The sequence below is a fragment of the Cetorhinus maximus genome, chromosome 22, assembly GCF_964194155.1.
Source record: "Cetorhinus maximus chromosome 22, sCetMax3.hap1.1, whole genome shotgun sequence".
NCBI lineage: Eukaryota > Metazoa > Chordata > Chondrichthyes > Lamniformes > Cetorhinidae > Cetorhinus > Cetorhinus maximus.
This window is the reverse complement of record NC_135900.1, coordinates 51,722,548-51,742,629: the sequence shown is the minus strand read 5'-3', so window position 1 is coordinate 51,742,629 and position 20,082 is coordinate 51,722,548. Positions and strand designations below refer to the sequence as shown.

Below are 20,082 nucleotides of genomic sequence, written 5' to 3'. Positions count from 1 at the left end.
TGCCAGGCAGGCACCAGCGCCTCGGTGGGAATTAGAACATCGGCTAGTGTCCCGGGGCACAGCGGTGAGGGCACTTCACAGTTGCTGGAGGAGCTGGCAGAGGCAGAGAGCGCCCATGGCACCAGCAGTCAGAGGACTGCAGGGGACCAGGCACATGCTCAGTCGGTGCCTGATGATGTGCCTCTGGAGTTGTCTGCGACACAGCAAACGCAGGAAATGCAGCAGGGTGTGCAGGAGCATTCTGCATGAGGCTATGCTTGGCGTTCATGGTGGAGGAGTCTACTCGGACTATCGCCGAAGCAATGAGTCTCATGGCCGAGCGCCATGCGTCCTCCATGGAGAGAGTGGCGACTCTCGTGGAGAGGCTCCTCCAGGAGACCAATCAGGGCTTCCTGGGGATGCGCTCGGACCAGCAAGCCCTCACATCGGCATTGACCTCAGCTAGTCAGTGCCAATGTGGGAGATGGTCTGGGCATCAAGTTTCCCAGTTCGGTGTCCATCCATCCACGGTGAGCAGGGGGGTCCAAAGCAACCTCACGTCAGCACAGCAGCTGCCTGTCGTCTCTGTGGGCTCCTCTCAGGACGCTCCAGATGAGGCTGGCAGCTCCTCCTCCTTTTCCAGTGACTGTTGCATCCGGTGAGGCTGCGACGACTGGGGAGGTGCCAGCTGTGGAACTGGCCACTCCCTCCCAAGCGGGGCCAGCACAGGCTCCATGAGCCAGAGGACAACCGCCAAGGTCATCGCGGCCAACAGGACAGCAGAGTGAACAGACTGTCTCAGATGCCACTCCCAGCAAGGGGGCAGCACCAAGACGTAGCAACTGAAAACGTAAGTATAAGTCACCTTAGACACACCATGGGTTTATCACTGGTGCTTTAGTGTTGGCCCGCAATGAGGTCTTTATGAGTTGGCGTGATTTTTAACACCTTTGTCATTTTGTTTTCTTAAGTTCCTTTGGTTGTAATATTAAATTCAGACATGTCACCATGGCTGAGGGCGCCTCTTTTCTTCTGCAGGTGGATGGTTTCCAATAATGTTATGAGTGATTTGTGGGACATTCAGCTTTATTAACAAGGCCCTTAGTTAATGTTCCTATCCAGGCGGATCTTGCACTTAGGTATTCAGTATCGAGCCTGCAGCCTAGGCTTGTCCTAGAGGTCCAAATGTGGTGTGCTCGCTGAAGGTTCGTTGGATTAAAGCCTCCTGGGTGTCCCTGCCTCCCTGGAGTATGCCCAGGTCAGCGTCTACCCCCTCAGCATTTCCCTGTGCATGCTCATCCTCGGACTCACTGCTGGACTCATCGTGTGCAGCCACAGCCACTGCGTCTCATCGTCCACAGCCCTTTCCAGCGCAAGATTGTGGAGAGCACAGCATGCAGCCACTATCAGTGACACACGATCTGGGGGGGGGAACTGGAGTGCGCCCCCTGAGCGGTCCAGGCATTGGAAGCACAACTTGAGAAGTCAAATGGCTCTCTCCACCACAGCCCTTGTGGAAGCGTGGCTCCTATTGTACTGCTGTTTGGCTTCTGTTCTTGGATGGCAGAGAGGTGTCATGAGCCACCTTCTGAGGGGATAGCCCTTGTCACCCAGCAGCCATCCATCAAGCCGGGCTGGAGCGCTGAAGAGCCCCGGCATCTGGGAGTGGCGTCGTGGGAGGTGCCTGGGTACCTTGTACAAACTTGCAGAATCTGCATCCTGTGATCACACACTATCTGCACGTTCATGGAGTGGAAGCCCTTCCTGTTGATGAAGGCACCGGGCTCACCTGCTGGCGCCTTGATGGCCACATTTGTACAGTCTATTGCAATCTGGACGCGGGGGAAGCCAGCAATGGCCGCGAAGCCTCTGACTCGCTGTGTCTGGCTTGCCTGGTCCCAACGGTAGTGGATGAAGGTCAATGCACGCCTGACACTGCTTGACACAAGTGTGGACAATTGATTGGGAGACACCGCAAAGATCACCCACCGACCCCTGGAAAGAGCCAGAGGCATAGAAGTTGAGGGCAGTTATGACCTTTAGAGCCACTGGCATGGAGTGTCCACCCACACAATTCGCAGAGATCTCAGGCCCAATCATCTGACAGATATAGTCGACTGTCTCCTTTGAGAGACAGAGCCTCCTTCGGCACTGCACCTCAGACATATTGAGGTAGCTGCTTCTCTGCCTGTATACCCTGGCAGCAGGATAGTGGCGTCTTGTGCGGCCCCTTCTGCCTGGACTACCTCTTGGCCCTGCACCCCTTGTGCCTGCGCCTGTCCTCCCAAAGGTGGCTTCTCTGGAGGCTGAATGTGCACTCCTGGCCTCCTCCCCCTTCTAGCCCTCCCTTTCTCCTCAGAGGAGGTGCCTCCAGTGGAGAGTTCAGCTCCCATTCCCAGGCTAAGTGAAGGCTTCCTGAAACCTGCAGGCCCAAAAAAGATTCCTCACTGCAGAGTTCTGACCTGAAGGTTGTGAGTTCAGATCAAGCAGCTGGTGTGCGTTTTGAAATATTGCAGATCACACAGGCAAGTATCAGTAACTTTGAAAAAACAATATTTGACAGAGCACACTCGCGACCCCACTGAACCCTCTTATTCTGCCCATGGATGAGGTTTATACAAATGTGTCCTACCCGCCTGCCCGTTGCACCCGTGCGCAACGATTGCACGGGCACCAAAAAATCGCCATCGATTGGTGCCTCAAGTGGCCCGTTAATTAATGGCGGGCGTGCATCGGCTATCATCACACGCCCGCCCAACGAAACATCGCGATGGTGCTTGGTGATGTCGGGACACTCGCCCAACGTCACCGCGCATCATTTTATGCGCGGGTGTGCGGGGCCCGCCCCCGCATGCCAACAGGAAAATTCTGGCCAAAGGAAAAAAGTAGACAATAGAAGTTATAAAAGTAGAGAAAAACTCAAATTTTCAGTCTTAATTTGAATCTGTTCTTGCCCTTTCTGGCTATATGGAACCCTGTAACTGATTGCTCAGGGATAAAAATTACCTTCATTTTTCTCTTGAATGTACTTTGCTTTGACTCATTTACCAATGTGGCATTAAAATAAAGTGTGTTCTTCTAATAATGGGTTTGATATTATTGAATATTTAGAACAATTTAAAATATAACAACATAGGGAGTTGATGGCCATTTTTAAAAGTATGACACTAAATATCTACCTGTAGATGGATGCAGTTATTCAGAGAAAAATAAAGACAATCAGTTTTCAAAGTGAAAATAAGACCATAGTACAGTTTCTGGGAATACAAAATTGTTTTGCACAACATAAGAATTCGAAATAAACCATATAACAAATTAATTAAATTACTGTATGCTGGAAATTAATTATTTGAATTAGTCCCTATATTATCAAATTTCATTTGCCATTATTTGATAATTTTTATTTTGCTGGGTCTAACATAGTTTAAAAAAGTGTATGCAATAAGAAAATCCTCTTCCTTATTCTTAACATCTTCTGACATCAGCAAGTCTTTGCCAAAACCACATCCTGAAATCGAAGGTATTTCAACACAATTTCTGTATCACTTTCTATAGCACCCTCCAGTGATAACATCAAACTACTACAACAGCATTTATCACATATGGTGGTAGAATATCTACAATCTTGACTTCAGTTAGATACATTCATCCAATCAACAGGGCATGATTAATTGGCATCAACAATTACATATACGTTTTCAAAACTTTGGTGGACCATATATTTAGGCCATTACTTTGGCTATTGAATGCCAGACTTGGAATAGGGAGATGTCTTGGGCATAGTGGCAGATCTCCAGTCATGGACTTCTACAAAAATAAAATTGTGTATTGCTGAATAAAGAGACATGTTGTCGAAGCTTTTCATCTTGCAATCATCAGGACAGCTCACAAGAATACCAACAGTAAAGGGAACAACAATTTATGCTGCATGAGAAGAGAGTGCTGCTTGGTTGGCAAGTGGTCTCTGATTGGTAAAGGTGTTGCCATGGAGAATGCACCGGCGGACATTTCACTACCAAACTTTTGTTCAAATTCAATATCAAAGCCATGGTAAAGTTGCACTGGCTTCATTCTGAGAGATGCACTGCAACCACATAAGGGAAGTAGTTTTAACGATGAGAGGCATTGGGGTTCTGTAAATGTTTGAAATTAATCTGCTATGCACAAGGAGTTCTTATAAACAATGTTTAGATGACTGGCCCACATCCAGAAATTACAGCAAGATAATGGTACAGGCTTTAATGGGCCCAAACAAAAAATTTGGGCTCAGTCACTGCTGTCCAAAGAAGCAAAAACTGAAAGAAATTAATTTCAGCTCTTCTACAGGTGGTAAATATACTTAAGTAATTCTCTGATGTGAAAATCCAACAACATGCACAACCTTATTACTCTAATAGGTACAATGCAAACAAAACTAAGTACAAAATTTAAAAGCTTGATTTTCAATCACATTCTCTACTCAATACAGATAATGCAAGAAGGGAACATAAATCTTAATGTCAAAGCCAACCCAGTTTCGCATAAGAAGTGCAAAAGTTGGGAAGCTGAAAAAAAAGTTAAAGAGAAGTCACCAATCAGCATCCTTTGTAAAATAAAATTTGATAATTGAAATGGAACAATATCTGGTATAAAGGAAAAGTATCCCAAATCTCAAGTACTCCTCTCAAAAAGGCACCAAATGTGCCTTTGAAACACACAATGTCTAATTCAGAAATTCTGTCTTGGAAGTCAAAGGGAAGTGTCATGGAGAAGTCAGGCCAAATTTGACCAGGAAATACCCAGATAATTGATTGTGTATCTCTGACTGCTGCCACAGAACAGAACAGAAATGAGTTTTGTTCCTGGCGATGGAAACTATTCCTGATACTTAAATCCAATTCAAATCTTTCAAAATAGATTCGGTTCTCAAGTTTCAGTTGTGAGAGAATTTAGGCATTTTGTGTTGCCAGGCAAGGCTATTTTTCTCCCAAATCATTATTTTGTGTAATCTATCTGTATTACTACCTTTATGTTGATAATATGAACGTTTTTATCTCAACAAGGTATGACATTTCTCAGTAAATCCAAATTACAGAAAACAAATCGATGGCTAGACTCACTCCTTCAGCTATCTGTAATCTGATGGAAAGAAGAAAGTATGAAGGTTCAGCAATCATTTGCAGGGGCTTTCAACCATTCTTTCAATCAGGAGTTTGAACTCCATGACTCCTGATGAAAGGGTTCCAAGTTGACTACTCCACATACAACAAAATACAACATTCCTTGGAGTCATACCTCGCACGAAGGAAGATGGTTGTGGTTGTTGGAGCTCAATCATCTTAGTCCCAGGGGATCGCTGCAGGAGTTCCTCATGGTAGTGTCCTAGGCTCAACCATCTTCAGCTACTTCGTCAATGACCTTCCCTCCATCATAAGGTCAGAAGTGGGGATATTTGCTGATACTTGTACAGTATTCAGCACCATTCACGACTTCTCAGACACTGAAGCAGTCCATGTCCACTTGCAGCAAGGCCTAGACAACATGCAGGCTTGGGCTGGTATGTGGCAAGTAACATTCATGCCACACAAGTGCCAGGCAATGGGCATCTCCAACAAGAGAGAATCCAATCATTGCCCCTTGACATTCAATGGCATTGCCATTGTTGAAACTCCCCACTATCAACATTTTGGCAGGGGCCGGTGGGAAGGGGGTACCATTCATCAGAAACTGAACTGGACCAGCCATGTAAATACTGTGGCTACAAGGGCAGGTCAGAGGCTGGGAATTCTGCACGAGTAACTCACCACCTGACCTGCCGAAGCCCGTCCCACCATCTACAAGACACAAGTCAGGAGAGTAATTGAATATTCTCGACTTACCTGGATGAGTGCAGCTCCAACAACACTCAAGAAGCTTGTCAACAAAGGCAAAACAGCCTGCTTGCTTTGCACCCTATCATGACCTTAAACATTCACTCAATTCACTGGCGTACAGTAGCAGCCATGTGCATCATCTACAAGGTGCACTACAGCAATTCATCAAGTCTCCTTCAACAGCACATTCCAAACCCGTGACCTCCTTCACTGTTCAAAAAGGATCACTGTTCCTTCACTGTCGCTGGGTCAAAATCCTGGAATTCCCTTCCTAATAGCACCGTGCATGTACCTATACCGCATGGACTGCAGCGATTCAAGAAGGTGGTCAAAACCACCTTCAAGGGCAATTAGGGATGGGCAATAAATGCTGGCCTAGCCAGCAATGCCCACATCCCATGAAGGAATAAATAAATAAAACAACTGGCAACCTCCCAAGACATCACATTTTTGATAACATTTTTAAAAATAGTGAAACAAATGGTTAGATTAAATTGGCCTTCATCATAAAGAACCTTCTTATAATATCACAATTTAATTTAAAACCATGCTAAGAAACCATCTGTTTATTACAGAGAAGTTGAATAAGTTTTTTTTGTTTGACTGCTTTCACCTGGTGCAACTGATTTTCACATTGTTAAAGCAGTGGACAGAGAGCCCACATCCAAATTATGAGATCATGTTTTAAAGAGAATAAGGTCTAAGATAAAGAGTAATGGATTCAGAAAAAAATTACAAAAATACACACTGTACCAATGCTCATAACTCAGAAATCTAATTGCACAAATCTGACGCACACAAGAATTCTTCTTAAGTTTAGCCATTTTAATTTTGACCACATCTAATAAAAGTTCAAGATAATGGACCAAAATGCCCTGAAGTAAGTCACTCTTAGAAATGGGAGAGAAGGTAAGCTTTTAAATTACAAGCACTTCTTTCACAAAGGACCTATTGTGTTAATATTTTGCAAAAATCATGACCAAAAGATCATTATGAACTCAGATGTTACCAGGCATATTTAACATTGCCATAGCATCCTCAATTATTCACAGGAATACGCCAAACATTGGCAATATTGAAGAGTCCATTCCTTGTATGTGTTTTGCATAAAATGTTACTCAAAGTGGCATTAATAGGTTTAATTTTTTTTAATCGATACATTTAAGTAATGCCTGCTGAGATAAAAATTACATTAACAAAAGTTGACAATTTTTCCTCCATTTCAAGAAATTATTTTGAATATATTTTCAAATAATCTTCAACTTTATCTTGATAAACATGCAATATTACCAATGTTGATGTTCTTCACATCTTCCTTAAAGGGTGTGGAATGTGTTGACAGTTGATGTCTGGCTGCATTGACTCTCTCACCACTGGCATAAACATCAGTGAAAGACAAATAAAAACCCTCAAATCAAAAAGATATACAGGGGAGTGGATGTTAAGACTGTATTGAACTTCAAGATAGGATTATAAAAATCTTGCTGTTCGTCAGCTTGCCCCATTGGTTGTATGCTCAAGCCATTGGACCCGGGCACTTTTCATTCTTGGCTGATAATCCAGTACAACGCTGAGATACTGGTGCAATGAGAGAAGTCCCATCTTTTCAGATAGGGCATTAAACCAAGGTCTCTCAGCTGTCAGCTCTGGTGCTCCAGGTGAACTTAAAAGATCGCAGGGCAGAATCCAAAGAGGAGCTGGGAGTTCTCCTGGACCCTGGTCAATTTTCTTCTTTCAACCACCACAGGAGGCAACTTAACTGGTCATTCATCTGATTGCCGGTAGTGGATTCCTGTTCCATGAAACAACTGCAACATTTGCCTACATTATTCACTATAGATGAAACACTTTTGAGATCAACAGTTGCTTGATAGTGCAGAACATGAACATTGCTGTAAACAGAAATATGTTGCCGAAGGTTTTTGTCTTGCACTCATCAGGACAAATGCAAGAATGTCAAATTTCAAACGATCACAACTATTTATACTACAGGAGAAAAGGTTGGTTGGCAAGTTGACTCTGATTGGCTGAGGCGTTGCCATGGAGAAAGGAACAGAGAACTTTATGCACCTAAGCTTCTGGGTAACTCAGAAAGGGTGCAAGGCTTGAACATAATTTCTTTTTAATTTATTCTTTCACAGATGTAGGAGTTGCTGGCTAGACCAGCATTAATTGCCCATCCTTAACTGCCCTTGAGAAGATGGTGGTGAGAAACCTTCTTGAACCACTGCAGTCCGGTAGGTACACTCACATTGCTGTTAAAAAGGGAGTTCCAGGATTTTGAACCAACGATAGTGAGGGGGGGGATGAAAGTGGCCTAAGACAAGGAGGTCTGAAATTTTTTTGTGACAGGGAATAATTTAATTATTGCACTTTTTATGGTCTGCAGTGAAATGCAAATACCTTTAGACCACTTGAAATGGGTGGAATTATTCGACTTCAAGTGGGCAGAAACATTAATTTTCGCTTTCTTTACCTTTTATGATCATCAAGACTGTGGACCATTGCATTTCTATAAAATCACAAAAGTGCCCTCAGCATTTCAGCATTCAATGCAGATAGTATGGACTTCATTCTGTAATACATGCACTAAAAGAAAAACAAAAATACCTGAAAAAACTCAGCAGGTCTGGCAGCATCTGTGGAGAGGAGCACAGTTAATGTTTCTAGTCCGCATGACTCTTCAACAGAACTGAGGAAAAATAGAAAAGGCGTGAAATATAAGCTGGTTTAAAGGGGGGGGGGACACAAGAAGAGCTGGATAGAGGGCCAGTGATAGGTGGAGATAACCAAAAGATGTCACAGACAAAAGGACAAAGAGGTGTTGATATTATCTAAAGGAATATGCTAATTAAGGGTAGAAAGCAGGATGAGCAAGGTACAGACAGCCCTAGTGGGGGTGGGGTGGGGTGAAGGAATCGAAAAAGGCTAAAAGGTAGAGATAAAACAATGGAAGGAAATACATTTAAAAATAATGGAAATAGGTGGGAAAAGAAAAATCTATATAAATTATTGGAAAAAACAAAAAGGAGGGGGAAAATCGGAAAGGGGGTGGGGATGGAGGAGAGAGTTCATGATCTAAAATTGTTTATCCTGTATTTTGTAGACAAGACATACCTGAACAATTTTGTCATGCCAGTGTCGTAGTTCTACTGGAGCAGCTTGGCTTGGGGCATGACTAGTTCTGGAGCACAAGTTCTCAATAATATTTTGAAATGTTGTCAGCGCCCATAGCCTTTGCAGTATCCAGTGCATTCAGCCGTTTCTTGACATCATGTGGAGTGAATTGGATCGGCATCTGTGATGCTGGGAATTTCAGGAGTAGGCCAAGATGGATCATCCACTTGGCACTTCTGGCTGTAGATGGTTGCAAATGCTTCAGCCTTGTCTTTTGCAATGATGTGCTGGGCTCCCCATCATTGAGGATGTGCTCTTCCGGTTACTTGCTTAATTGTCCACCAGCATTCATGGCTGGATATGGCAGGACTGCAGAGCTTAGATCTGATCCATGGGTTGTGGGATCACTTCCATGGTTTGCATGCAAGTAATCCTGTGATGTAGCTTCACCAGGTTAATGCATTATTTTTAGGTATGCCTGGTGCTGCTCCTGGCATGCCCTCCTGCACTCTTCATCGAAACAGGGTTGATCCCCCAGCTTGATGGTAATGGTAGAGTGGGGGTTAAGCTGAGCTACGAGGTTACAGGTTGCAGTTGATTACCATTTTGCTGCTGCTGATGACCCACAGAGTTTCCTGGATACCCAGTTTTGAGTTGCTGGATCTGCTTGAAATCTATCCCATTTAGCGTGGTGATAATGTCACACAACACAATGGAGAAGATGGGACTTTGTCTCCACAAGGACTGTGCAGTGGTCACTCTTACCAATACTGTCATGGACAGATACATCTGCAACAGGTAGATGGAGACTGAGGTCAAGTAGGTTTTTCCCCCTTGTTGGTTCCCTTACCACCTGCCAAAGACGCAGTCTAGCAGTTATGTCCTTTAGGACTTGGCCAGCTCAGTTAGTAGTGGTGCTACTGAGCCACTCTTGGTGATGGACATTGAAGTCCCCTATTCAGAGTACACTCTGCACCCTTGACCACCCTCAGTGCTTCTTCCAATTGGTGTTCAAACCAAGGGAGTACTGATTCCTCAGCTGAGGTGTGGGGTGGGAGGGGGGAGCATGTAGACGGTAACCTACATCTCTGTATTGAAATACCACCATAGATTAAGTGAGCGGGCAACAAGGTGGCATTTGGAGTATAATGTGGGGAACTGTGAGGTTATTTACTCTGGTCATAGGAATAGAAAAACAATCTTTTTTAAAAGGCGTGAAATTTGTAAACACTGATGTTCAGAAGGACTTTGGTGTACTCGTACAAGGAACGCAAAGCTAGCTTACAGGTACAGCAAGCAAATAGGAATACAAATGGCATGTTGGCCTTTAATGCAAGGGGATTGGAGTGCAAGGATAAAGAAGTTTTGCTACAATTGTACAGGGCTTGGTGAACATAATGTTATGATGCCCGTGGGGAATCTAAGCCAAAATAACATGTCTATATAGGGATATGTCTATATTGGTTTGCAGCCTCTTCCTGTCCTACTCTCAGCTTTCAGTCCCACCTAGCTTTTTGCCATCAGCAAACTTAGATACATTACTCGACGTCTCTTCATCTAAGTGAATAGCTGAGGCCGCAGCACTGATCCTTGTGGCTCTCCACTAGTTACAGCCTACTAACTTGAAAATGCCCCGTTTAACCTTTTTGCTTCCTGTCCATTAACCAATCCTCTCTCCATGCTAGTATATTACCCCCAATTCCATTAGCCCTTATCTTACATGTTAACCAATTGCGTGGCATCTTTTTCAATGCCTTTTGGAAATCCAAGTACATTAAATCTACTGGTTCCCTCTATCTACCCTATTAGTTACATATCACAGAACTCTAATAAGTTTGTCAAACACGAATTTGCTTTTGCAAAATTACTTTGACTTTGTCTGATCATACATGCGGTTTTCTACGTGTATTGTTAAAACTTAATAATAGATTCCAACATATTCTCGATTTGATGTTAGGCTAACTGGTCTCTAGTTGCCTGTTTTTTCTCTCTTTCCTCCCCCCCCCAGCTTTCTTAAATAGCGGCATTACATTTGCTAACTTCCAATCCACTGGGACCATTCTAGAATGTAGGGAAATTTGGAAATCATAACCAGTGCATCCACTATCTCTTTTAGAACCCTAGAATGTTGGTTGCCAGATCCTGGGGATTTGTCGGATTTTAGTCCCGTAAGTGTCTCCAGTACTACTTCTCTGCTGATATTAATTACCTTAATTTCTTCTCTCTTATTAGCCTTGAGATTACCCTCCAGTTCAGGTATGCCACTTTAGTCTTCTACTGTGAAGACACACAAAATATTTCCTCAATGTCTTATTTATATGCCCCCTGTTGCTATATTCCTGATAGCCAGTTGGTGAAGGAAGAATCCAAAGCCAGTCTTGGGATATATTTTTTCACAGACTGAAACGTTGCAGCTCTATATCTGCTGCCTCCACTCCACTCGTGTCAGTGTCTCTTTATATGTGCTCAAGTAACCATCCAATCAATGACCTCCACCTGTATGTACGTAGCTTCAATTGATACAATTAACACTTGACCCTGTTACTTGTTACAGTTCAAAATAGCACCGAGAATTACATTCCCAATTTGTCCGCAATACAAATGCTATATCCTATTATGAAAAACTAACACATTATACTCATTCTCAAGTCCACAAAAAAAAGGCATACTACTTGAAGGAGGGTAGCAGGTGGCAATCAGCAGGAGATTTCCTTACTCATGTTTGACTTGATGTCATGGGTGTTCATGGGGTCCAGAGTCAATGTCCTCTTAATTGTGTACCACCGTGCCGCCACCTCTAGTCAGAACTGTTCCAATGAAGGGCCATCGACCTGAAATGTTAACTCTTTTTCTCTCCACAGATGCTGCCTGACCCACATTCTCTGTTTTCATTTGAAGTCAAGCCTCTGGGGTATTAGCCCAAGTCTCTGGATTACTGGTTCAGTAACATTACTACTATGCTCCTGTTCCCACAATATATGCTCATATACATTCTCAATTACATAACATACTATGATGAATCCACATTCAGATACATTCTATAGTTGTCAATTTTTTCCTTCCTAAATTCAGAAACGGGCTAGTTGAGTACAGTCTGTATCTTGCCCATTGTGAACAGCGGAAAGGGCATGCTGTTTGATACAATCCGCCAGTATTTGGGACGTAAAGCCTACATATCTAGTATCACACTATCACTGAAATTCATATACCACATTACTCATTTGAGAGATAGGCAGGACATCCTTTTGGCTTGACGGCAGCATCTTGTTAGTGGCAAATACGACTTGTGTTGCTACTGCATAGCAGCAGCGTGAAACACCTGTTGCTTAAATTTTTGAGATACCTTGCCCTTCCAGAGTAAACCGAGGTAAACTGGACACTTTTCAGGGCCAAAAGTGACAACTTTAGGACAGTTCATAAATTTGCACATATACAGTGCGAAATGGTCTGATCAAGGTAGCCATTATCTTACAGGAAGCCTTTGATGTGCCCTAATTCAGCATCAAGCTTGCGTGGTGACCAAATGACTTGGGCCTTATTTACGAGGTTGCCAATAAGGCCAATCTTATAGCGAGTGGAACTGTAAGGATCCCAATGTATGCATTGACCAGTGAAAGTAGGCTTGCGGTAGACCATGGTAGAGAATCCTCTGGCAGATTTCTCAACTAGTACGTCAAGGAAAGGGGGCTCATTTGTCTGCTCCATTTCAAAGGTGGATTTGAGCGCAGGATGGAGCTCATTAAGACACGCAAGGAAATTATTACATGCTGTTACGGATTTAAATATAGCAAACATATCATCCACCCTATTGGGAATATGCAAGTAGTAGGAGGTTGGGTGTCATTTCATTGAGGACACATTTCTCATGGAACCCAACAAAGATGTTTGCAAGAGCTGGGCCTAGAGGGGATCTCATGGCAACACTATCTATTTGGGCATACATGGTGTCATTAAAACTGAACTACGCAAGTTGCCGAGTTCATAAGCTCAATGAATACTGATTCACGTAATGGTAGCAGGTCTACATCACCATTATATAATGCTGCAGCGCAAATATCTATGGCTTCCTTAAGTGGAACATTGGTGAATAGGCTAGCAATTTCAAACGAGCACACGGACACAGCATTGCTTTTGATATGCAAGCCCGGTCTTTGCAAATGTGAAGGAATCTTTTATCACATATCTGGAAAACTTATTCAAAACTGGTTGTAACAATTTGTCCAACCATTCAACCAATCCATGCTGTACAGAACCAGTCGTAGACATGATAGGGCATAAAGGGACATCACATTTGTGCGTCTTGAGCAGCCCATACATACACGGATGCAGCGAGCCATGAGGACAAACCATGCCACATATATCATGTGTAAGAGCGATGAGCTACCGCAAGTCCAGGAAGTGTTTTTTTAAGCTTACTTTTGAGCATGGCCGTCCGGTAATGTTAAACAGCAGGTCCAATGGATATGAATTTGATATATGAATTTCAGCGCCAGTGTGATGCTAGGTATATGGGCCATACGTCCCAAAGACTGGCAGATCCTATCAAATAGCACGGCCCTTCCGCTGTTCGCAATGGGCATGGTACAGACCATACTCAACCAGCCTGTGCTTGCAAAGCTCAAAACACAGTGTCCAACATTAGATGTGATTCCGCCATTGGGCAACATTTGCTGAATAATCCACAAGTGTGCTAAGAATTAAGATTGTCAGTCGGGCTTGCAGTGTGGTGCATTTGCGTGTACTGGAAGCTACATATATTCATACACAGGGCCCTGTTCTTTGCAGGCAGAAAGAACATGTACACACATTGCACCTGTTTCGGCTGAGCAAAATAAGTGATAGCCACTCGCTAGTTCATTCCTCAGGGCAATGCCTTGACCAGAGTCAAGTTGCTTGGTTAAAATTTCAAACAATGCTCGGCAGTTAACTGTCAGTCACCATTAAATGGTGCATTCTCCATGGCAATGCATCTACCAATCAGAGTCCATTTGCAAAGCAATCAGCACTCTCTTCTCTCACAGTATAAAGTTGTTGCTTCCCCGGACATTAGTATTCTTGTGATTGTCCTGATGAATCCAAGACGAAAAGCTTCGACAAAACATCTTTTTGGAGCAATATTCAAATAATTGACTTTTGAAATGGCCTTTGAATATAAAAAGCTCCTGAGCAATTAAGAGTTAGCGAGATAATATGATTAAAATCTTTTCTAAATGGATAAGCCAAGTGTGATCAATAGGCAATTCATGAAGTGGGAAATATGCTCTTGGAGATTTATATGGACCAATGGACCTCATTTTCAGAAGGGCACAACCACTGTGCAAATAAGAATAATCTTTAGATAAACAATCTCTACATATTCTTATAAATATTTGCAAACTCTCTAAGATTCCATATACTAGAGTAAAGAGTTCTTTACTCTATGCTTTTTGGAAAATTTCATTATAAATGAATACATTTTCTGGAAAACCTTCATGAAGTTACTCTGAATTCATCCAGCCACTCCTACAAAGCAGGTAAGCTTAGTTTGCAGTGTGCAGCAATTTGCTTAGGTACTTTTAAAGCTGACAAGGGTTTAGACAAACAGATTCTTTGCCTTGAATGCCTTGTGTATTACAGCATATTCTCCAAAATGCTGCCTTGGAACAATATTAAAATGAGGGACGTATAATGTAGAGTGGGCATTATTGTGTGGGTTCTCTATTTCTGAACACACAAGGCAGAAGGAAATCGTCAACAATATCTAGCACAAGGAATAGGTTCTCACCAGGGCACGGAAATAATAAAAAAGTGATTCAGGAATGTGTACAATTACGTTATGCACAGAATGTTCCAGTTATACATTAAATAATTTCTCTGTAAACTTTCAATAAATAAAATGCCTAATAAAATAAGTCCTCTTCTGTGAAGATTGTTGAGTGCGACACTCTGATATGGGAATGAATTTCCATATAATGCATATTTTATGTCAAATAGACAAGCACCGGGGAATAATTATTTTGTGCAATAGAATAGAGCAATGTTTAACACCATAAAAAATGAGGTAATTCCCTCATTTCTTAGAATAAATTCAGGAGTATACTGTAATTTTTGTTACTTTATTTTGGCACTAACATTTCCATTCTGTGCTTAAAGATTTAAAATGCATCGATTATTCACTCCTTTAAGAATTATGTTTAAAGCTAACATAGCTAATCATACAATTTTAGAGGGCAGTAAAAGCTGAATGCATTCTGAACCTCCTAACAAAATTAACCCTTGCAGCTCACCCTTGAACCGTATCCCATATTCTAGACGAAAGGCCGAACTTTCCATGAAGTGACAATCACCGGACTGCCACTCCGCTCCTATTTTCCTACCTTGGACTGGAGCTCCACATTTCTCGCTTGGACTTCCGACCCAGGCCTACTGACGAATGTGGAGTGCAGCTGCTCCTGGAGGCCTTCAGTACAGTGCAGGATCATCAGGGGAAATGAAACCACACCCCCTTTTTACAGCACTAGTTGCTGTAAACTGAAGTTTAAATGACTCAGCCACTTTGACAGGCGAGAAGGGGTGAGGGGTTAGGATGGGGTTGAGCGGTTGCGGGGTCAGTAGCATAGTTACCCAGGAGTTAGAACTGGTTTTAATGCTTCTAACTTTTCCTGGGTAGCTATTCTGCTAAGGGAGTTGAAGCCATCCGAAGTCTCCGACTTTAAATCAGAGTTTCAGAGGAGTCCAGATGCAGGGTAATTGCCCAACGGAAGTTGAAATTTCCCACACATTCCCCATGCAGTCCTTCCATGGGGACGTCTGAGGGGTGGGGTGGGCGGCTGTCCCCCAGCACATCTTCCAGGGTAACTCCAGGGTACAACTCTCAGAATGGAAAATCTGGGCCAAAATGTATTAAAGTTCACTATCGTTCTTAACTAGATGTCAAGCTTGACTCAGAGGTAGCACAATTACCTCCAAGTCAAAGGCCCCACTGCAGGCACTTTAGCATGAAACCTAGACTGACATTTCAGTGTAGTACTGAGGGAGTGCTGCACTGTCAAAGGTGTGGAAGAGAAGTCTGCCCTCTCAGGTGGGCATAAAAGATTCTGCGGAATTATTTGAAAAGGACTGGGGAGGACCCCTTTGTCCTGGCCAATATTTGCCCCTCAACCAATATCACTAAAACAGATTAACTGGACATTGCCTCTCTGCCATTTATGGAAATTTGCTGTACAATCAAATCAATCACATTTAGACCATCTGTTATACAACATTAAGAATTCTATCATTAACCTATGAAATAGAGAATAATGGATACATGGGATTAAATTGCTGAAATTATTGAGGGACTCATACAAAACTCAACCCAGAAAAGCAATGCTCATGCTATTCCTGAATCTCCCTTCCTAATAGCACAGTGGAAGTACCTGAACCAGATGGACTGCAGTGGTTCAAGGCGGTGGCTCATTGCTACCTTCTCAAGGGAAATTAGGGATAGGCAACGAATGCTGGCCTTGACAGTGGCACTCAAATCCCATGAAAGGATTAAAAAACAACCAAAAATTTGATTTCAGAAATAATTTATATTGAACTTGAAAACTACATCAGCACTGTGAATATTGTAGCACTACAAAATGTAAAACTATTATCCAGCAAAACTGAACATAGCTCACTCTTGTGGCACAGATACTTATCACATGACACTAACATATTAATTGCTTATAATGACCAAACTTGCATCATGTTACAAGCCTGCATCACAGAAATGTCAATGAAGCAACAGGGCCAGGCAAGTCCAAGTGCTCCTACTCATATTACCATTAATAAATTTAAAGGCTATAACATGCTCAAATGAGGTTAAAAAGTATTCAAGTTTCACTGTGAGAATTTATGCCATCATCTAAATCAATCTATTGTCCCACAACAGAACTGATATAAATGGGTCAGTGGATACAATCCATTTCTAAAAAATTATGGGGTACAACAATTGGTCTCGGCACCCACGCTGAGGAGGAATAAAATGAATCAGGCACGGCTCCTGTTCCTGAGCATTTGACAGATATCAACTGCTAGAAGTGTGCTTGTGTGAATATATGGCGCAGATAGGATTTTCAAATAGTTGATCACTGACTGTGAAGATTACTACATGAATAATGGCCGTTTATGTTAATAGGATCCACGCCAGTTGAAGTCAAAACTAAGACACAGAGCATTTCCTTGCTGAGAGTTTACTGACTTCATTCAGTGTCATCACTCCTCACAGTCACCCAGTGTCCCAGTTTCCTCTATTTATGTGTTCAAATACCTATCACCTGTTTCCCTTAACAATATAACTGACATTAACAAATCTTAACAATATGAATGACATTTATAAACCATAACAATGTAATTGACATTAACAATTTAGAAAAGGAAGTAGAGGGTAACCAACACTAAGGATCAAGACTCCAGCTCAGAGTTAATGCTTTCAAAAGAAAATTAATATTAGAGAAATTGGGCAAGAAGAAAAAAAAATTCAGAGGTTTTTCAAAATAGCTATTCTTACCACATTTACTAAGAAACAAATTCTATATAAAAGCAAAAATGCGGCACATGCTGGAAATCTGCTCCACACTGGGGAGACTAAACGGATTGGGTCACTGCTTTACGAACACCTCTGTTCAGTCCGCATGCATGCCCCTGAGCTTCTGGTTGTCTTTTGTTTTAATTCTCTATCTTGCCCTCACACTGACCTTTCTGTCCTCGGCCTCCTCCAGTGTTCCAATGAAGCTCAATAAAACTCGAGGAGCAGCACCTCACCTTTCCATCGGGTACGTTACAGTCTTCCAGACTCAATGCGAGTTCAACAATTTTAGACCATAATCTCTGCCCCATTTGGTTTCCTTTGACTTGCAGTTTTGATTTTACTCTCTCATTTTTTTCACTTTTGGACAGCAGTTGTTCGTCATTCACTCCACCTCTGGACACATCTTTTGTTTCGTTACTTGTCCCATTACCATTCCATTTGGCCTTGCATCACAACCCTTTTGCCAATTAATTGCTCCTGTCTTCCAATCTATCACAGACCTTCCCTTTTCTTCTCTTTCACACCCTCCACCCTTTCACTTGCTCAAAACTAATACATTTCTCACTGAAATGAAAGGTTCTCGTCCCGAGACGTCAACTCTATGTCTCCCTCCACAGATGCTGCATGACTGCTGAGTATTTCCAGCATTTTCTTTTTTATCTTAATATTCTATAACCTAGATTGGAGGGGTCATATAACATCTTCAGAGTTGGGACAGAGAAAACTGTTTTATTAGACCTGAAAATTTAAGGATCCACTTACATCCTTCACACTTTAGGAGGATAGACTTAACTGCTAACATTAATTGAGCTTTAGCCAGGCCTGTTAACAACATTTTACAGAATTGTGCTTAAAAGTAACTTGGACTTTGCCAATGTTAATTTAATTTAATAATGTTAATGTTAATTGCCTTTGTTAATTAAGTTTCTTTCTTACGATTTTCCTCATTTTACAATCCACTTTCTATATATCCATCTCATGTGCTTCCCAGGAATATTGCTACACATTCAGGATGCAGGCCAAGAACAGCAAAAAAAAATGATTCTCAAGGTCTTAGCCAATGCATAATCAATGCAGACGACATCAGTAAATCCGTAGACAGGTGAAGACTTTCCTTTATGATCAAACAGCCTAATCCTTTTGGAAATTTTGCAGTTATCCCTAGTTACTATGAGAGGCTGTTTTGCCCACTACAAATGTATGGTTTATTTATAAGTATAACTTATATGAAATATCCAATTTCCAACAGCTAACGATCTTCATACCTACAATCATACAATGATATTGGTTTTTCAATCACCATTTAATTTTCCAGAAGTACCATGTTGTTTGCCAGGAACCAATGCTTTACAAGCTGTTAGGATTTATACTGAAAGTACCATAGGAAAAACAGCAAACCAAATGAATGATCCCAATAACAAATCAAATTAGCAATCAATGATCAAAACCTTTGCACCAATATCCCTCCTCCCAATTAAGGGAGTAAAGAATTTCACAGACAACAAACATGCCAGAATATGGTTTTCAAAGTTGAATTCAGAAAATATAGCAAAACTCAAATTCAGAATGTTAAGATTATTAAAGTTGGAAATTGAAATCTTGAAATTTATCCCAAGAAATTAGAAAAATAACCAATACAAGCCATGTTACTGAGTGAAACATATCATTTGTGTAGGAAAGAGGAAAAAATAGTTAATGATACTGGGAAATTTCAGCTGCAAAAGTGTTTTCCATGAGTGAAATGGTTTCCCACCTTCTAGGCACCACTGCCTGACCAATCGCACGTCCCTAATTTCTGACTGCCACCTATTTATTTATTTCAGATCACTGACCTTCAATTTGTCTTTAGCTCCTTCTGAGACAACTCAGATTACCTTTCCAGCTTCAGACCATCCTACGTCCAAATTTTTAGCCCTTCTTGGCATCCTCCAGATGCTCAGCTGATTATCATCTCTTTCTCTCTAAAGAGACTCCGCTTCTGACTTCTTGGCAAACTTTTCCCGACATTTCCATCTCTCCTTAACAGCTATATCTTTATTTTCTCCTTGCACCAATTTTCTTTAGTTCCTGTTTTCCTTTCTCATTATTTTCAATCATGTTCCAACTCTGTTTGATCTTGTACCATCCAGGAATGTAAAATGGCCATCTCCCCAATTCCAAGATCTCGAGCTGCTTAATTTTCTCCATGCATCAGCTTGTCTCAGTGCTAGCACTCTGACTTCTGAGAATATAATCAAGGTAGTATTTTCAGCACTAACATCTTCCAGTTGAGACATTACACTGAGGCCCAATCTGCCTTTTCAGGTAGTCATAAAAGATACCATGACACTTACTGAAGAGGTGGGGACTTCTCTCAGTCTCAGGAAGCAATTATCCCTACACCAACAGCATCAAAACTGATCATCTGGTCAATTTCTTACTTATACTTATAGATCCTTGCAGTGTCCATGTTGGCTAACATGTCAATGAATACACTTTAAAAGTAGTTTTTGGCTGTGAACAACTTTCACATATTCTGAAGATGTGAAAGGCATTAATAGAAAACACATGTACTTTCATTTTTCTCGTTTTGCTCTATTTCATACCTTTTTTTAAAAA

General features: G+C 41.9%; 1 protein-coding gene across 7 annotated transcripts in view; it reads right to left on the bottom strand.

Annotated features, from left to right (window-relative positions):
- The window catches only part of atxn10 (ataxin 10), a 264,516-nt gene that overhangs the window by 162,630 nt on the left and 81,804 nt on the right, over positions 1-20,082 (bottom strand). Inside the window, exon 10 of one of the 7 annotated variants that reach the window (XM_078568309.1) lies at positions 3,239-4,063. The exons of the other annotated variants lie outside the window; for them this stretch is intronic. Coding sequence (XP_078424435.1) covers positions 4,019-4,063 — 45 coding nt within the window. The 3' untranslated portion in view covers positions 3,239-4,018. Of the gene's footprint in view, positions 1-3,238; positions 4,064-20,082 lie in introns of those variants that run through there. 7 annotated transcript variants of the gene reach the window in all.